This window comes from Gossypium raimondii, chromosome 9, assembly GCF_025698545.1.
Source record: "Gossypium raimondii isolate GPD5lz chromosome 9, ASM2569854v1, whole genome shotgun sequence".
NCBI lineage: Eukaryota > Viridiplantae > Streptophyta > Magnoliopsida > Malvales > Malvaceae > Gossypium > Gossypium raimondii.
Window position 1 is genome coordinate 27,668,132 of NC_068573.1, and position 19,226 is coordinate 27,687,357.

General features: G+C 33.8%; 1 protein-coding gene and 1 long non-coding RNA gene across 2 annotated transcripts; one reads left to right on the forward strand and one right to left on the reverse strand.

The window, feature by feature from the left end:
- Positions 1 to 3,837: 3,837 nt before the first annotated feature.
- Positions 3,838 to 4,372, reverse strand: LOC105797602 (blue copper protein-like; the record flags this gene model as incomplete). Its single annotated transcript, XM_012627548.2, has 1 exon — positions 3,838 to 4,372. A coding segment is annotated over one exon (405 nt), but the record flags the coding sequence as incomplete, so codon positions are not given.
- A 773-nt stretch (positions 4,373 to 5,145) lies between these two features.
- LOC128032451 (uncharacterized) lies at positions 5,146 to 7,383 on the forward strand. The gene is made up of 2 exons (XR_008188615.1): positions 5,146 to 5,425; positions 6,997 to 7,383. It is a non-coding gene; the product is annotated as an uncharacterized LOC128032451 (long non-coding RNA).
- The last annotated feature ends 11,843 nt before the right edge of the window (positions 7,384 to 19,226 follow it).

The following is a 19,226-nucleotide window of genomic DNA, read 5'->3' on the forward strand; positions in this document are numbered from 1 at the left end:
ACCCTAGCATTCAGCCTCAGCCGCCGCACGCAGCATGGAGCCAAGTCCCTCCACTTGTGCCGAGCCCCTGCCTCCACGTGCGCCTCCGTAAGCCGTACCTACAAATAGGATGAAAACAATGCAGCAGAGAAAGAGAAAAACATTGTATTTTTTATTTTATCTGTATTTTTTCAAATATTTGGCTATAAAAAACAAACAGAAAGCCATTGTATTTTTTTACGGGGACAGACGAAAAGCAATAGAGAAATACAAAAAATTTCAAAAGCCAGTAAAGAACAAATCATTTCAGGTGGTTTTCGACTTCGTTTTATTATTATTATTATTCTTTCGTTTTCTTTGATTTGTTTTCATTTTAGATGCGAAAAATATAAAAGAAAAAGGGTGAGATTACCTTTGTGTGCACCATCTAAATTTCTGCTTGCTCCATCCCAAATTGGAGCTGAAAGTGGAAGGTCTAGAGTCTGTGCGGCAGCAAGAAAAAACACAGAAGTGGCTACTGGTTTTAGGGTTTAAAAGGGCAATTTAAAGTAGGGAAAACGACACCGTTTAGGGCCTGTGTCAATGTCTCTAAAATGGTGCCGTATTGAGCCATACCGATGACCCGACCCAAATGCTGCTAGATCCGCGCATTTTGGCAGGGGGAGGGATATTTGCGCATCAAGTCCTTTTGCTTTTGTGCCGTAGTTCAATCTAGTTTTTTTTTTGTTTTGTTACTTTAATTTTGGCCATACAATTTTCTGCTGATTGTATTTCGATCCCTATTGGAACGCAGCATTTTGGAGGGCAGGGATTAATTTCCCTTTTGACCCATCTCTGTTATGCGCGTGTTTAGTGGGGTTCGCATATTTGTATTTATTTCGAATTGGCTCTCCAATTTCAATTTTGATTTCAAAATTAGTCTTTCTGTTGTTTTTGTACTGTTATTATTATTATTATTATTATTATTATTATTATTATTATTTCTTCTTTATATTTTAGATTATGTCTTAATTCTAGCTTGGTCTTTAATAGCATAATTTTAAATCGAATTAGTACTTATTTTAATATATTTATTTATAGCCTATTTTAATACTTAGTTTGACATTACTTTTAAACTTATTATTACTATAATTTTAAGATGTAGTATGCTATTATTTTTAAATTATCATTAACATGTTTTAAATTTATCATGCATTATTTTTAGTCTATTATATACTTTTATTTCCAAACTTAACATGTTATTATTCGATTCATTATTTATTAATATATATTTTTTATAAGAATTTGATATAATTTGTATATATTTTAATGTTTTGTTTTAGGTTATATCTTAAAATTCATTTTGTATATCTATATGCTAAATTTTTGCATAATATTTTTCTTTTTAAATACTATTATTCAATGTTGTTATTTTTCTCCTTAAGTCTATTTGGAAGTCATGTATATAATTTATTGTAAAATTTTATATATAGAATATATTGATTATATTGTTTTTTTTGTCTTAGTATACCTTTCAAAATAGATGATAGATTTATTTAGATTTTGAGTTTTGATATTGTTATTTGTATAATGTGATTAAAATCATTGTTGCTATTCTTATTTGCATTTATCTATTGCTCATTCAACTATCTGTACATCATACATCGACATTCAATCATATTACATTTGTTTTAAAAATGGTGTTTCACTGAAGCATTTAAATCATTTTATTTCGATAAATTTTTAAAAATGGTCATTTTTCATGATTCTCGAGAGGATTGTGCCCTAACTTACTGGGCTTCAATTCTTTACGATAAATTTAGATAGCCAAGTATTTATTTTGCAATAAAACCATACAAATTTTAAATAAAAGTTTTTCAGGATTTCAAAATGTTAGATCCTAACTCACTGGATATGACATTTTGCTAACTCGAATTAAGGATTTTAAAAATAAAGGCAATATTCGGTATTTAGGAATTTCGGGAAATTTAACCCTAACTTACTGGGTTTTGATTTTTCATTTTACCCAAATAACCAAATATCCTTCTCAAAATGCATGGGTTTTAAAAATGTTGCGCCCTAACTTACTGGGTATGACGTTTTATTTCTTTGAAATAAGAGTGTTTTATTTTCAATTTATTCAAGTTAAAAGGATTGTATGTTAAAATATTTTCCAAATTTCGACACTAAGACATTAAACAATCAATTCGGTACCAATTTTGGGCGTTACGAGGGTGCTAACCCTTCCTCGTGCGTAACCGACTCCCAAACCTGTTTTTTCATATTTCGCAGACCAAAATCGTTTTTAAGGTGAGCCGATCACACCCCAATAAAGGATCGGTGGCCACTCCAATTTTTGTTTTTAAAGTCGACAACTAACTTTTGTTTCAAAAAAGTGGTTTCGACACACTTAAGTGAAACTATTCTTTGTTTGTTTGTTTTCTTTTTACTCTTATAATGATGCGAAAACTAAAAATTACTTTATTGTGTAATAAATAGATATAATAATAAGAGAGGTTGGAAGGTTTAGGTAAATGCATTCTCATGAGATTGATGGGTTGTAAGATTTATTGATACAAAAAAGTAAAAAATTCCCCAAACAAGGTGGTGTCGACCATTATGTGCCACCACCAAAATTTTTTTACTTTTTCGTGATTCGTGCCGCCATTGACAAACTAAAACTTGAAAAAAAAATTTCCGTGTACAGGAGTGCCGACCATTGACAGGCCAGCACCCAAAATTTTTTTTATTTTTTTTCTTTTTTGTATATCAGTATTATACAATTTAAAAAAAATACACTGGTTCCGGCCATTTACAAGCCATAACCAAAAAAATCATTTTTTTAAGTCTGACACATTTATCAGGCAATTATGGGTCCAAAATACGAGTTGGTTCCGGCCATTGACAGGCCACAACCCCATTTTACTGTTCATTTCAAGTTATTTTGGTGATTATTTTTAAACCTAGGTTATTTTTGTAAATATAATATTTTTTTGGACTATTTAGGTAAAATAGCCACCCTTTTAATTAAATAAAAATTACATTTTAGTCTCTTCTAAAATTAGTAAATCATTTTTAAGGACACATAAAGTGAAATAAATTGAATCTTAAATGAGTTAAAATGTTTTTAGCTTCTGTTTCTCATCTTTAAAATTTAAACTCGAAATTTTATTAAATTTTAATCTGTTCAAATAATTTAATTTACGCTTTTAAACTCCTTGGTAAAATGAAACAAATATATCATTGGTACCTCTGAAAATAATAATTACATTAAACTCTTTCAATACAAAATATTTAATTTTAACTCTAAAGTTATATATATTTTGTCTATTTTTATTCAAAATCTCTAAACCCTGAAATCCGCTTTTGAATTCACATTCTCTTAAATGTTTTAATAACAATAATACCAATTAAATTAAAACTCGATTTGTTAACCCCAAAATTTTAATACAAAATAATTATTGTGTTATATTTATAAATTATTTGGCCAACGAATTAAAACAGAACAAAGTGGATAAAAGTATTTTGGAGGATCTTATACTATGAGTTAGATTGCATTTTGCTCATTCTACTAAAAAAGGGACAAATTAGTCTTTGTAAATTAGACTCAAGAGCAAATTAGTCATTCTGTTAACAAATTTATCCATTATTGTTAATTAAAACTGATTCTTATAGGTCAACGTGAGGTATATGGGATACGCCACATGTCACTAATTGTTTATTTTGTTAGCCATATCATTTTTTAATAGTACAAATGGATAAAATTTTAGCAAAAAAGATCAATTTGTTCTTTGATATTGTATATAGAAAAAACAAAATGTAATCCAATTTTTAATATAGGGACCTCTACGATAATTTTACAAAATAAAATGACATGTATGTAGAAAAATGAATCAAAATTTATTCAAATAACATTACAAATATGATTATCACTATCATAGTAAAACAATGGATCTCATCTCACATAACATCAAATAACAAAAAGTGCAAAATGGAATTAATAACCTAATCAGCACATCAAAACTAAGGCAATGGCCATGAAGAAGACAGGAGACAGAGTAGAAACAAGGGAAGAAGCTGAGTTGGTCTCAGAAGGAGGACTTGAAGTTCCAGGCGAGGTGGGCGTCGCAGCGGTACGGTTGTTCCCATTTCTAACTTCGACGTGGAGCTTTTGCCCGCCGGAACAGTGACCGGGGACAGTACAAGTGAAGTAAAAAACTTCGGGCCTGTTAAGAGGAATACTTGCCGGTCCGGTGCTGACGGTGTATATATTATTGGTAGTGTTGCACGCATCGTAAGCAGTTTTCGTTACCTCTGCAACATCATGTAGTTGTCCGGTAGTGAAATTGATTACCTCTGCAACATCATATAGTTGTTCTGTAGTGAAATTGAACACTGCAAAACCACACGCATAAAAATATCAAATTTCGAATCAACAAGCTCAATTAACAAAGATTTTAAAGCTAAAAAACTCACCAAGAACATCTCCAACAACGAAGACCGAAACTCGAAAAAAAAAATTTCCATGTACAGGGGTGCTTTTTTTTTTTTTCTTTTTTGTATATAAGTATTATACAATTTAAAAAAATACACTGGTTCCGACCATTGACAGGCACCAAAATTTTTTTTTTTAAATCTGACACAATTATCAGGCAATCATGGATCCAAAATACGAGTTGGTTCCGGCTATTGACAGGCCACAACACCATTTTACTGTTCATTTTAGGTTATTTTGGTGATTGTTTTTAAACCTGTGTTATTTTTGTAAATATAATATTCTTTTGGACTATTTATGTAAAATAGCCTAAGATTTATTATAAATTTGGATTATATTTGTTTTTTTTATATATATTGTTTGGAATTATTCATATTTCTTTTTCAACTATTAAATAGAAAGATAATATATTTCAACGTATTTAAATCTATATCCTTTTATATTGATGATAATATTGATACTAATTAACTTAAGATTCAATTGACTTTACAATTATATTTTTAAATGTAATAAGTCAAAATTAAAATATTGTTGGCTTTAATACTATTATATCATACTGAAATCAAAAGCTATTTTACCAAAACAATCCAAAAAAAAATTTATATTTACAAAAATAACTCAGGTTAAAAAACAATCACCAAAATAACCTGAAATGAACAGTAAAATGGGGTTGTGGCCTGTCAATGGCCGGCACCACCTGGTATTTTGGACCCATGATTGCCTGATAATTGTGTCAGACTTAAAAAAATGATATAGTGAGTGGTTTGAGTTTTGATAGTGTAAATGGAATAAGAAATAAAATTTGAGAGAGCCATCAAAATGAGAGTGTTTTGTAGTATATTATCAAATAATTTTTTTTGGAGTGGATTGTATATGGAGTTTTTTGTAGTGTACAACCAAATTTCGGGTTTGAATTATATACTGTCATATTTTATTGGAGTTGAATTATATACTGTCAAGTTCACCCTAAAGGTTATGCTATTAGGGGTTGGATGATTATTTGCACCATAAATGGCTAATCGAGTTGTCTAATATGCAGATGGACATTATCTATGGTGTAATAGTGTTTATTCCACAACTAGGTTCTGATTGGAACCGGTTGGTAGAGTCTCCATGCAAAGGTATCTCATGGGACCTCATGGGACAATGGAGGAAGAAAAGGTCTAGAGTAGAAGACGATTAATTGTGAAGAAACTAGTACCGATGCCACGTAGACCTGATTCAAGCAGAAGACGATTAATTGTGAAGAAACTAGTATTGAAAATAATTATATTATTTCTTAAGAATGTTATATTTATCGTTTTAAAATAATTTAAAAGAATATTTAAAATTAAATAAGACATTTTATTTCTCGGTTACCTTGTGCACAATGCTTGCAATGTGGTCGTTGTCATTTAAAAGAACATTCGGATTAGGATCCATGGAGTTATCGGCGGTCGTCGGCGATGGTTAAGCGTGAACAGCGGCGGTCGTCAACAGTGGTTGAGGGTGGCGGTGGACGGAATGGCCTATTTATAGTGGGGGACCATTTGAAAGGGGGCAAAATTGGAAAAAAAATTAATACTTCTGACACACTTTTTTTTTTCATTCAATTTGATTTATTTCATTTAATTTTAAGCATTCAATTTTATGACACACTTTTTTTTCTACCAATCTGATTTATTTCATTCAATCTGACACACTTTTTTTTTTCATTCAATTTTAAGCATGCCAACATCTGACACACTTTTTTTTTCATTCATTTCAATTTTTTTTCTACATCTAACACTTTTTTTCATTCAATCTCATTTATTTCAATTTTATTTTTCTACATCTAACACCCTTTTTTTCATTCAATCTCATTTATTTCAATTTAATTTTCTACATCTAACACCCTGTTTTTTCATTCAATCTCATTTATTTTAACTTTTTGAATTTTTTTTTTACATAAAGGTGGTGTCGGCCATTGCCAAGCCACCACCAAAATTATTTTTTTTGAATTTTTTCGTATACTGGTGCCAGACAATGACAACCAAAATGTAAATTTTTTTTACATAAAGGTGGTGCCGGCCATTGCCAGGCCACCACCAAAAATTTTTATTTTTGAATTTTTTCGTATACTGGTGCCGGCCAATGACAACCAAAATGTAAAAAAAAAACTTGGTGGTGGCCTGGCAATGGCCGGCACCACCTTTATGTAAAAATTTTTTTTTACATTTTGGGCTGTCATTGGCAGGAAATTTTTTTTTTTTTGGTGGTGGCCTGCCAATAGCCGGCACTACCTTTACGCGAAAAAAAATTTTCCGGTGCTGGCCTGTCAATGGCCGGCATTAAACTTTATATAAAGTGGGTGGTTTGGGTTTTGATAGTGTAAATGGAATGAGAAAAAAATTTTTGAGAGAGCCATCAAAATGAGAGTGTTTTGTAGTATACCATCAAATAAGTTTTTTTGGAGTGGATTGTATATGGAGTTTTTTGTATTGTACAACCAAATTTCGGGGTTGAATTATATACTGTCATATTTTATTAGAGTTAAATTATATACTGTCAAGTCCACCCTAAAGGTTATGCTATTAAGGGTTGGATGATTATTTGCACCATAGATGGCTAATCGAGTTGTCCAATATGCAGATGGACATTATCTATGGTGCAATAGTGTTTATTCCACAACTAGGTTCTGATTGGAACCGGTTGGTAGAGTCTCCATGCAAAGGTATCTCATGGGACCTCATGGGACAATGGAGGAAGAAAAGGTTTAGAGTAGAAGACGATTAATTATGAAGAAACTAGTACCGATGCCACGTAGACCTGATTCAAGCAGAAGACGATTAATTGTGAAGAAACTAGTATTGAAAATAATTGTATTATTTCTTAAGAATGTTATATTTATCGTTTTAAAAATAATTTAAAAGAATATTTAAAATTAAATAAGACATTTTATTTCTCGGCTACCTTGTGCACAATGCTTGCAATGTGGTCATTGTCATTTAAAAGAACATTCGGATTAGGATCCATAGAGTGATCGGCGGTCGTCGGCGATGGTTAAACGTGAACAGCGGCGGTCGTCGGCAGTGGTTGAGGGTGGCGGTGGACGGAAGGGCCTATTTATAGTGGGGGACCATTAGAAAGTGGGGCAAAATTGGAAAAAAAATTTAATACTTCTGACACACTTTTTTTTCATTCAATCTGATTTATTTCATTTAATTTTAAGCATCCAATTTTATGACACAGTTTTTTTCTAACAATCTGATTTATTTCATTCAATCTGACACATTTTTTTTCATTCAATTTTAAGCATGCGAACATCAGACACACTTTTTTTTCATTCATTTCAATTTTTTTCTACGTCTAACACCCTTTTTTTTCATTCAATCTCATTTATTTCAATTTTATTTTTCTACATCTAACACCCTTTTTTTCTTTCAATCTAATTTATTTCAATTTTATTTTTTACATCTAATTTCCCTTTATTTTCATTCAATTTTATTTTCTACATCTAACACCCTTTTTGGTTTTTTAGGTGTGACACCCCATTCAAATAAATTAAATTTGTTAAAATAAATCTAATTTCATTTTTGATTTTAATATTTTAATTTATTTATTATTTTGTCAATTGAAAATTTAAACTTATTAAAAAACATCGATTTTTTTTCTAGATTTTTTGAGCCTGACACCACATTTATCAGGCCTGATAACATTTATTTTTACCTCATTTCATTTTATATTTAAAATTTCTATTTTCAATGCAAATTTATTTTTACAAGAATATGCGCTTAATAATATTTTAGTCGTCATCTTGGAGTCCAGCATTACGAGACGATTGGCCAGAAACGTAGACACGATGTGGGCATGTTGATCGGTTGTGTCCGGATGTTCGACACATAGTGCACAATTTGGGTTCACCCGTCTCCCTAACGTCCATGTCATTTCGAATTCTCGTTGATTGTAGTCGACCTTTAGGATGTCTGCGGAGACTACTGTCAGGCACCATCTCGAAAGCAGGCGGTGGAACTTCCCAGTTTGAGACATCGGGCATTACAGGAAATTCGTTCCCCCATTTGCGTAATGTGTGTTGCAACGTGTTGATCTCGTCTACGAATTGTTCAACATTTAAGTTTGCTCTCGCACACGCTGCATGAACATGCGCACACGAATATCGAAGAGTTTGAAATATCTTGCACTCGCATCGCTTGTTTCGCAGATCAACTGCGCACACAGATACCAATTGTTGTACGAAAGCGTGTAAAAGAGTAAAATTATTGTACTAAAAAATCACACTAAGTTCAATTCCCAGGAAAGAGAGGTGGATCACAAGGATTGCCTAAGTACCAGGTCTTTCCTAGCCAGAATATCCCTAAATCGTAATTTAATAGCACAATAAATCATTACAATCACACTCACAATTTATGCAAAATAATACAATAAAGAACACAATAATTTAATGAGGTTCAAAAATTTTGCCTACGCCCTCGGCACTACCAAATATATTCCACTCCAAAATACAAGTGAGAATTTACAAAGAGAGAGAGAGAGAACAATGCCTTAAGTAGAGAATGGAAAATATGGGATCTGAGAATGAGAGATGGTTATACCTATTTATAGTTGAGGTTCAGGATCAACTTGCAAAGTCACTTTACAATTAAGGACCAAATATTGCAAATATCTCGATTTCTTATGCCAATATCTCGATACCCATATCTTTGACTTTCCAATATTTGATACCCATATCTTTGACTTTCCATTATTTGATACCCATATCTTTGACTTTCCATAAATATGGATGATTACCAATAATCTCCACCTTGAAGATTTGATTCAATAATCTTATCGTCACACAATTCTCTCGCTTTGTCAACAACACTTGATAGTGCCTTCTTCAACTGTTAAACATGCATAATATTGATCAAGTTCAAACAATGTTCGAACTTGATTGTTGTTACCACCTTGGTTATCATATCTGTGGGATTATCTGTAGTCTTAATCTTCTGAAGGTGAATTTTTCCCTCATCAATAATTTCCCGCACAAAATGGAAACGTGCATCGATATGCTTTGTACGTGCATGATAGACTTGATTCTTTGCTAAATGAATAGCACTTTGACTATCACAATACACGTTAATATGCTCCTGAACCAATTCCAAGGTTTTAACCATACCAACCAAATAGCTTCCTTTACACCTACATCACGACCATGTATTCACTTCCGTGGTTGACAACGCAATCAGAGATCGCAGTGTAGACTTCCAACTTATTGGTCCTCCAAGCAAGTGTAAACACATAACCAAGTGGTTGATCTTCGTTTATCCAAATCACCGCATAATCGTAATCAACGTATCCAATAACATCTTTACCAAGTGTAGTATCCCGCTGAACAAGAATCCAATATCCATGGTATTCTAAATATCGTAGAATCAATTTCACAGACTTGCCGTTGTCCTTTTCTAGGATTATGCATATACCTGCTCACTATACTAACTGCCTGTGAAATGTCGGGTCTTGTACACACCATTGCATACATCAAGCTACCTACTGCATTAGAATATGAAACTTGTAACATGTATTCTTGTTCCGTATTTTTCGAAGGAGATAGTTGTGCAGAAAGCTTGAAATGAGAAGCCAACGAGGTACTTACAACTTGTGTCTGCTCGTTCATGCCAAACTTCTGTAGTACCTTCTTCAAATATTGCTTTTGAGACAAACTAACTCATCATGAGCTCTAACCCTACATATTTCCATGCCAAGAATCTTCTTAGCTTCACCTAAATCTTTCATCTCAAACTCAAGGTTGAGTTGAGTCTTCAATCTCTCAATTTCAACTTTACTCTTAGATGCTACCAATATATCATCAACATATAAGAGCAAGTATACGAAAAATCCTTCATGTAGCTTCTGAAAATACATGCAATGATAAATTTACTTCTTGTGTACTTTTTCTTTTTCATGAACTGATCAAATCGCTTGTACCATTGCCTCGAAGATTGTTTCAATCCATAAAGCGACTTATCAGTTTGCAAACCTAATTTTCTTTATCAACAATCTTAAATCCATCCGGTTGAGTCATATAGATTTCTCTTCCAAATCACCGTAAAAATGTGGTCTTCGCATCAAGTTGAACTAGTTCAAGATCATATTATGCAACCAAGGCTAGCAAAATCCGAATAGACGAATGCTTTACAACCGGAGAAAACACTTCATTGTAGTCTATTCCTTCTTTACAGCGTAACCCTTTGCTACCAATCTAGCCTTGTATCGAACTTTATTCTTACTAGAAATCTTTCCTTCTTTGCATATACACATTTGCATCCAATTGCCTTCTTTCCTTTGGGTAGTGTCACCAACTCCCAAGTCTTATTTTTATGAAGAGACGCATTTCTCATTCATAGCTTGCTTCCACTTTACACCATTAGGGTTACTTCTTGCTTGTAAGTAGAAGAAACATTATCATCTGCAATTGAAAGTGCATAGGCCACCATATCATCAAAGCGAGTAGGCATACGAATCTCTTCTTGGTCTCCTATATGCAATTGAATCATGTTCTTGTAGAAGTTTTTGGGTCGAAACTTCTTTATTATTTGTTCCTTCAATATTAGCTAGACCATCATTAACCTTTTCAAGCTCCACATTTGCAAAGTGCCACGGTATTGTTTTTCTTTTGTAAATCCTTGTTCTTCATCATGGTTGATTCATCAAAAGTCACATCTCTCGAAAACAATCTTCCTTGTATCACGACACAGAGACGGTATCCTTTTACTCCACCAGTTATACCCATGAATAATACTTTCTTTGCTCTTGGGTCTAACTTAGATTCTTTACATGATAATATGCAAGGAACCAAAATATGTAAAGAATCATAATTAGTAGTAGGTTTACCACCCACCTCTCATAGGAGTTTTTCCATTTATTGCAAATTGATGGCAACCGGTTAATTAGATGGCACGATATGTAATCGCCTCATTCAAAATTCCTTGCCCAATCCAAAGATTAGACAACATACATCGAACTTTCTCTAGTATAGTCCGATTTATACGCTGTCACCCCATTTTGTTGTGGTGTATTTTGAATAATGAAGTGTCGCACAAGCCCTCATCTTAACATACTTGTAGAAATGGATCATTCTTGTACTCGAAGATTATTGTCGATCAAGTCGTTTGACCTTTCGACCGTCTAGGTCTCCACCATCTTCTTCCATTTCAAAAATGCATCCAAAACTTCATTTTTTTTCTTTTCATTAGATACACCCATACTTTTCTTGAATAATCATCAACAAAAGTAACAAAACAGTGCATACCTCCCAAAGAAGCCACTTTAGTAGGTCCCCACACATCACTGTGAACGTAGTCTAGAATTCCTTTTGTATTGTGAATTGCTAAACCAAATTTTATCCTCACCTGTTTGCCCAGAACACAATGTTCACAGAATTCCAATTTGCAAGAATTTTCACCTTTCAACAAGCCTTGCTTCGCCAAACTCTGTAAAGCTTTTTCACCAGCATGTCCCAATCGTATATGCCATAACCTGGTAGCCTCTAAATCTGCATCTTTCACAGAAGCTGTTGTTGATCCAATAATTGTAATTCTATTTAAATAGTACAGATTATTCCTTCTTGTTCCTTTCATCACCGTCAATACCCCAGTTACTACCTTTAGTAATCCATCTCTCAAAGTGATTGTAAGCCCTTTAGATTCTAGGACCCCTAATGAGATGAGATTTTTCTTCAAGCTAAGTATGTAGCGAACATCTGTCAAGACTTGAATTGAGCCATCGTGATTCTTCAATTTGATTGTACCTACTCCCATTGTCTTACAAGCACTGTCATTGCCCATAAAAACAACTCCACCTTCTAGTTCTTTAAGACTAGAAAACTAGTCCTTATTAGGACACATATGGTAAGTACATCCCAAATCCAAAAGCCACTCATCTCAGATGACATGCCATTGCCATGCCAACCAAGCTAAAGTCGACTCCTCATCATGTTCACTACACATTAATCGAAATAGCCTTGCCCTTTTGTAACTTAGGACAATTCTTTTCCAATGCCCTTTTCACGACAAAAAGCACATTCATTTTTGGCAGGTCTCCCTTTGGACTTACTCCTTCTACTAGATTTGTTGTTGTGCGAACGACCTCTTACTGTTAAGACTTCTGTAGTTGTATCTCTGATATCTTTTTATCTTTCTTTCGAGTCTTAAATCTATACAACGACATGATCGCATCAAATGTGAGATACCAATTGTTGTACGAAAGCGTAAAAGAGTAAAATTATTGTACTAAAAAATCACACTAAGTTCAATTCCCAGGAAAGAGAGGTGGATCACAAGGATTGCCTAAGTACCAGGTCTTTCCTAGCCAGAATATCCCTAAATCGTAATTTAATAGCACAATAAATCATTACAATCACACTCACAATTTATGCAAAATAATACAATAAAGAACACAATAATTTAATGAGGTTCAGCAAATTTTGCCTACGTCCTCGGGCACTACCAAATATATTCCACTCCAAAATACAAGTGAGAATTTACAAAGAGAGAGAGAGAGAGAACAATGCCTTAAGTAGAGAATGGAAAATATGGGATACAGAATGAGAGATGGTTATACCTATTTATAGTTGAGGTTCAGGGATCAACTTGCAAAGTCACTTTACAATTAAGGACCAAATATTGCAAATATCTCAGATTTCTTATGCCAATATCTCGATACCCATATCTTTGACTTTCCAATATTTGATACCCATATCTTTGACTTTCCATTATTTGATACCCATATCTTTGACTTTCCATAAATATGGATGATTACCAATAATCTCCACCTTGAAGATTTGATTCGAATAATCTTATCGTCACACAATTCTCTCTGCCTTTGTCAACAACACTTGATAGTGCCTTCTTCAACTGTTAAACATGCATAATATTGATCAAGTTCAAACAATGTTCGAACTTGATTGTTGTTACCACCTTGGTTATCATATCTGTGGGATTATCTGTAGTCTTAATCTTCTGAAGGTGAATTTTTCCCTCATCAATAATTTCCCGCACAAAATGGAAACGTGCATCGATATGCTTTGTACGTGCATGATAGACTTGATTCTTTGCTAAATGAATAGCACTTTGACTATCACAATACACGTTAATATGCTCCTGAACCAATTCCAAGGTTTTAACCATACCAACCAAATAGCTTCCTTTGACCTCATCACATGACCATGTATTCACACGTGGTTGACAACGCAATCAGAGAGACTGCAGTGTAGACTTCCAACTTATTGGTCCTCCAGCAAGTGTAAACACATAACCAGTGGTTGATCTTCGTTTATCCAAATCACTGGCATAATCAGAATCAACGTACCCAATAACATCTTTACCAAGTGTAGTATCCTGCTTGAACAGTAATCCAATATCCATGGTATTCTAAATATACCGTAGAATCAATTTCACAGCTTGCCAGTGTCCTTTTCTAGGATTATGCATATACCTGCTCACTATACTAACTGCCTGTGAAATGTCGGGTCTTGTACACACCATTGCATACATCAAGCTACCTACTGCATTAGAATATGAAACTTGTAACATGTATTCTTGTTCCGTATTTTTCGAAGGAGATAGTTGTGCAGAAAGCTTGAAATGAGAAGCCAACGAGGTACTTACAACTTGTGTCTGCTCGTTCATGCCAAACTTCTGTAGTACCTTCTTCAAATATTGCTTTTGAGACAAACTAACTCTGTCATGAGCTCTAACCCTACATATTTCCATGCCAAGAATCTTCTTAGCTTCACCTAAATCTTTCATCTCAAACTCAAGGTTGAGTTGAGTCTTCAATCTCTCAATTTCAACTTTACTCTTAGATGCTACCAATATATCATCAACATATAAGAGCAAGTATACGAAAAATCCTTCATGTAGCTTCTGAAAATACATGCAATGATAAATTTACTTCTTGTGTACTTTTTCTTTTTCATGAACTGATCAAATCGCTTGTACCATTGCCTCGAAGATTGTTTCAATCCATAAAGCGACTTATCAGTTTGCAAACCTAATTTTCTTTATCAACAATCTTAAATCCATCTGGCTGAGTCATATAGATTTCCTCTTCCAAATCACCGTGTAAAAATGTGGTCTTCGCATCAAGCTGAACTAGTTCAAGATCATATTGCGCAACCAAGGCTAGCAAAATCCGAATAGACGAATGCTTTACAACTGGAGAAAACACTTCATTGTAGTCTATTCCTTCTTTCTGAGCGTAACCCTTTGCTACCAATCTAGCCTTGTATCGAACTTTATTCTTACTAGGAAATCTTTCCTTCTTTGCATATACACATTTGCATCCAATTGCCTTCTTTCCTTTGGGTAGTGTCACCAACTCCCAAGTCTTATTTTTATGAAGAGACTGCATTTCTCATTCATAGCTTGCTTCCACTTTACACCATTAGGGTTACTTCTTGCTTCTGTGTAAGTAGAAGAAACATTATCATCTGCAATTGAAAGTGCATAGGCCACCATATCATCAAAGCGAGTAGGCATACGAATCTCTCTTCTTGGTCTCCTATATGCAATTGAATCATGTTGCTGTAGAAGTTTTTGGGTCGAAACTTCTTTATTATTTGTTCCTTCAATATTAGCTAGACCATCATTAACCTTTTCAAGCTCCACATGCTGCAAAGTGCCACTGGTATTGTTTTTCTTTTGTAAATCCTTGTTCTTCATCATGGTTGATTCATCAAAAGTCACATCTCTACTGAAAACAATCTTCCTTGTATCACGACACCAGAGACGGTATCCTTTTACTCCACCAGTTATACCCATGAATAATACTTTCTTTGCTCTTGGGTCTAACTTAGATTCTTTTACATGATAATATGCAGTGGAACCAAAAATATGTAAAGAATCATAATTAGTAGTAGGTTTACCAGCCCACCTCTCATAGGAGTTTTTCCATTTATTGCAGCTGATGGCAACCGGTTAATTAGATGGCACGCATATGTAACTGCCTCAGCCCAAAATTCCTTGCCCAATCCAGCATTAGACAACATACATCGAACTTTCTCTAGTATAGTCCGATTTATACGTTCTGTCACCCCATTTTGTTGTGGTGTATTTTGAATAATGAAGTGTCGCACAAGCCCTCATCTTAACATACTTGTAGAAATGGATCATTCTTGTACTCAGTACTATTGTCTGATCGAAGTCGTTTGACCTTTCGACCAGTCTAGGTCTCCACCATCTTCTTCCATTTCAAAAATGCATCCAAAACTTCATTTTTTTTCTTTTCATTAGATACACCCATACTTTTCTTGAATAATCATCAACAAAAGTAACAAAACAGTGCATACCTCCCAAAGAAGCCACTTTAGTAGGTCCCCACACATCACTGTGAACGTAGTCTAGAATTCCTTTTGTATTGTGAATTGCTAAACCAAATTTTATCCTCACTGTTTGCCCGAACACAATGTTCACGAATTCCAATTTGCAAGAATTTTCACCTTTCAACAAGCCTTGCTTCGCCAAACTCGTAAAGCTTTTTCACCAAAGATGTCCCAATCGATATGCCATAACCCGGTAGCCTCTAAATCTGCATCTTTCACAGAAGCTGTTGTTGATCCAATAATTGTAATTCTATTTAAATAGTACAGATTATTCCTTCTTGTTCCTTTCATCACCGTCAATACCCCAGTTACTACCTTTAGTAATCCATCTCTCAAAGTGATTGTAAGCCCTTTAGATTCTAGGACCCCTAATGAGATGAGATTTTTCTTCAAGCTAAGTATGTAGCGAACATCTGTCAAGACTTGAATTGAGCCATCGTGATTCTTCAATTTGATTGTACCTACTCCCATTGTCTTACAAGCACTGTCATTGCCCATAAAAACAACTCCACCTTCTAGTTCTTTAAGACTAGAAAACTAGTCCTTATTAGGACACATATGGTAAGTACATCCCAAATCCAAAAGCCACTCATCTGTATGACATGCCATTGCCATGCCAACCAAGCTAAAGTCTGACTCCTCATCATGCTCCGCTACACATTAATCAGAAATAGCCTTGCCCTTTTGTAACTTAGGACAATTCTTTTTCCAATGCCCTTTTCACGACAAAAAGCACATTCATTTTTGGCAGGTCTCCCTTTGGACTTACTCCTTCTACTAGATTTGTTGTTGTGCGAACGACCTCTTACTGTTAAGACTTCTGTAGTTGTATCTCTGATATCTTTTTTATCTTTCTTTCGAGTCTTAAATCTATACAACGCATTACAGACTGCATCAAATGTGATCGTATCCTTCCCATGAAGCGATGTGGTGGTAAGATGATCATATTCATCAAGAAGAGAATTCAACAACAGTAATGCCTTGTCTTCATCTTCAAATTTCTCATCCAAATTTAGCAAGTCTGCTAAAATTTTATTGAATGAGTTCACATGGTCATATATCTACATACCGGGTGCATACATGAATCGATAAAGTTTTTTTTTCATATAAAGCCTATTTTCAAGACTTTTTGTTAGAAACTTTTCTTCCAGTGTATCCCACAACTTCTTCGCTGATGTCTCCCTCATGACAGAGTACTTCTGCTCTTTGGCCAAACATATACCAATTGTTCCACATGCTTGTCTATTGGTCTTAGCCCACTCATTGTCATCCATCTTGTCAGGTTTTTCTTCAAGGGCTATATCCAGCTCTTACTGACATAAGACATCCAGGATCTCACATTGCCACATACCAAAATTATTGGTACTATCAAATTTCTCTATTTCAAATTTTGCATTGGTCACAGTAGTCTTTGCTGATGACGATACCTTTTCCATTTTTCTCCTCAATCCCAACTACTGTACGTGAACAGTGCCGTGAACGATTGTATTCCTCAAGTACGAATCTAGCTCTGATACCAATTATTGTGCGGAAGCGTGTAAAAGAGTAAAATTATTGTACTAAAAAATCACACTAAGTTCAATTCCCAGGAAAGAGAGGTGGATCATAAGGATCGCTTAAGTACCAGGTCATTCCTAGCCAGAATATCCCTCAATCGTAATTTAATAGCACAATAAATCACTACAATCACACTCACAATTTATGCAGAATAATACAATAAAGAACACAAGAATTTAATGAGGTTCAACAAATTTTGCCTACGTCCTCGGGCACTACCAAATATTTTTCACTCCAAAATACAAGTGATAATTTACAAAGAGAGAGAGAGAGAGAGAGAGAGAGAGAGAGAGAGAATAATGTCTTAAGTAGAGAATGGCAAATATGGGATACAGAATGAGAGATGGTTATGCCTATTTATAGTTGAGGTTCAATGATCAACTTGCAAAGTCACTTTACAATTAGGGACCAAATATTGCAAATATCTCAGATTTCTTATGCCAATATCTCAATACCCATATCTTTGACTTTCCAATATTTGATACCCATATCTTTGACTTTCTATTATTTGATACCCATATCTTTGACTTTCCATAAATATGGATGATTACCAATACTTACTTTAAGAAATGACACCAAAATTTTTTGAAATGTCTTATGCAACATTGTAACTATCATATGTATAACTTTAGAACTTTGTTTCTTTGTCCTTAGGAAGCGGCTTGATTTATCTCTTCAAGATTTTGAAGAGAAACAACACAGCAAGAGAGAAACGGTTGGTGTTCTTCTTCTTTTTTATGTGCCTTAGTTCTCTTTTATGCTATATAAGACATTTCTATATAACGTTAAACAATAGTAGTGGAACATGTTTCTGTTCTACTTTTTGCAAATTAATACTATTGTTCCTTGTTAAACAATTGAATAGTTTAGACAATCATTAGAAAAAATGCCTATTTGAGACACATGGAATAGCTATGATTGAGATTGTTTGTTAGTATGGTTCAACCTGCTACTAAAGTTGCACATAATTGTTTGTTATATTTTTTTTGAGTCTTAATGGCTATATATATTTTTTATTTTTAACATCTCTCTTGTTTACCAAGTTTGTTGGTTTATCTGATCATTTGATTTTGCATCCTTTAGATATTGATGGTGTAGTAGAGGATTCAATCTCTTCAAGCTGGAAAAGCCAAGGCTTAGCACTTCTTCAAGTGGAATTTTATTTAATGTTGCATTCCATGGTCGTTTATCTTAGTCGGAACTTGAATTTGGTGTTATTGAAACAGGGTTTTATAGCTACCTTGTGTACTAGCTTCTTTAACCATGATTGTTAACTATTACGTGTTTTGTAGCTTCTTTTATAATTGGCCGAGTTAATATAGATCAGATGAGCTGTGAGGTAGATTGCTAATTTATTTAAACATAATATTTAAATTCTAAATTTAAACTCATTAATTTTTATATTTAGTTTTAAAGTTAAAATTTTAACAGAAAATTTAATTTAATTAATATTTTTATCCTTAAAAGTATATAGTTTAAAGTTTAAATTTCAAAAATAAAACATAATATAATATTTATCATCAAAATAAATATTATTTAATTAAAATATTTTTTAAAGGTTTCTTTAGCGGCGTTTCTGGAAAAAGTGCCGCTTAAGGTCATGTTCTTTAGCGGCGTTTGTGATGAATGCGCCGCTAAAGGTCATGTTCTTTAGCAGTGTTTATGTGAAAAAATGCCGCTAAAATTAGTAACATTGTCTATAGCGGCGTTTTGTGTGGCGCTTGTGAAAGTGCCGCAAATACTTTTAGCGGTGCTCCTAAAAAAAGCCGCTAAAAGCCTGTTTTGCTGTAGTGATTTCCTAAAAACTTATAATTTTGCAGAGGAACTCTTTAAAAGTTATATTTTTGAAAACACAATTTGTTATTTGAAACCTCTTGT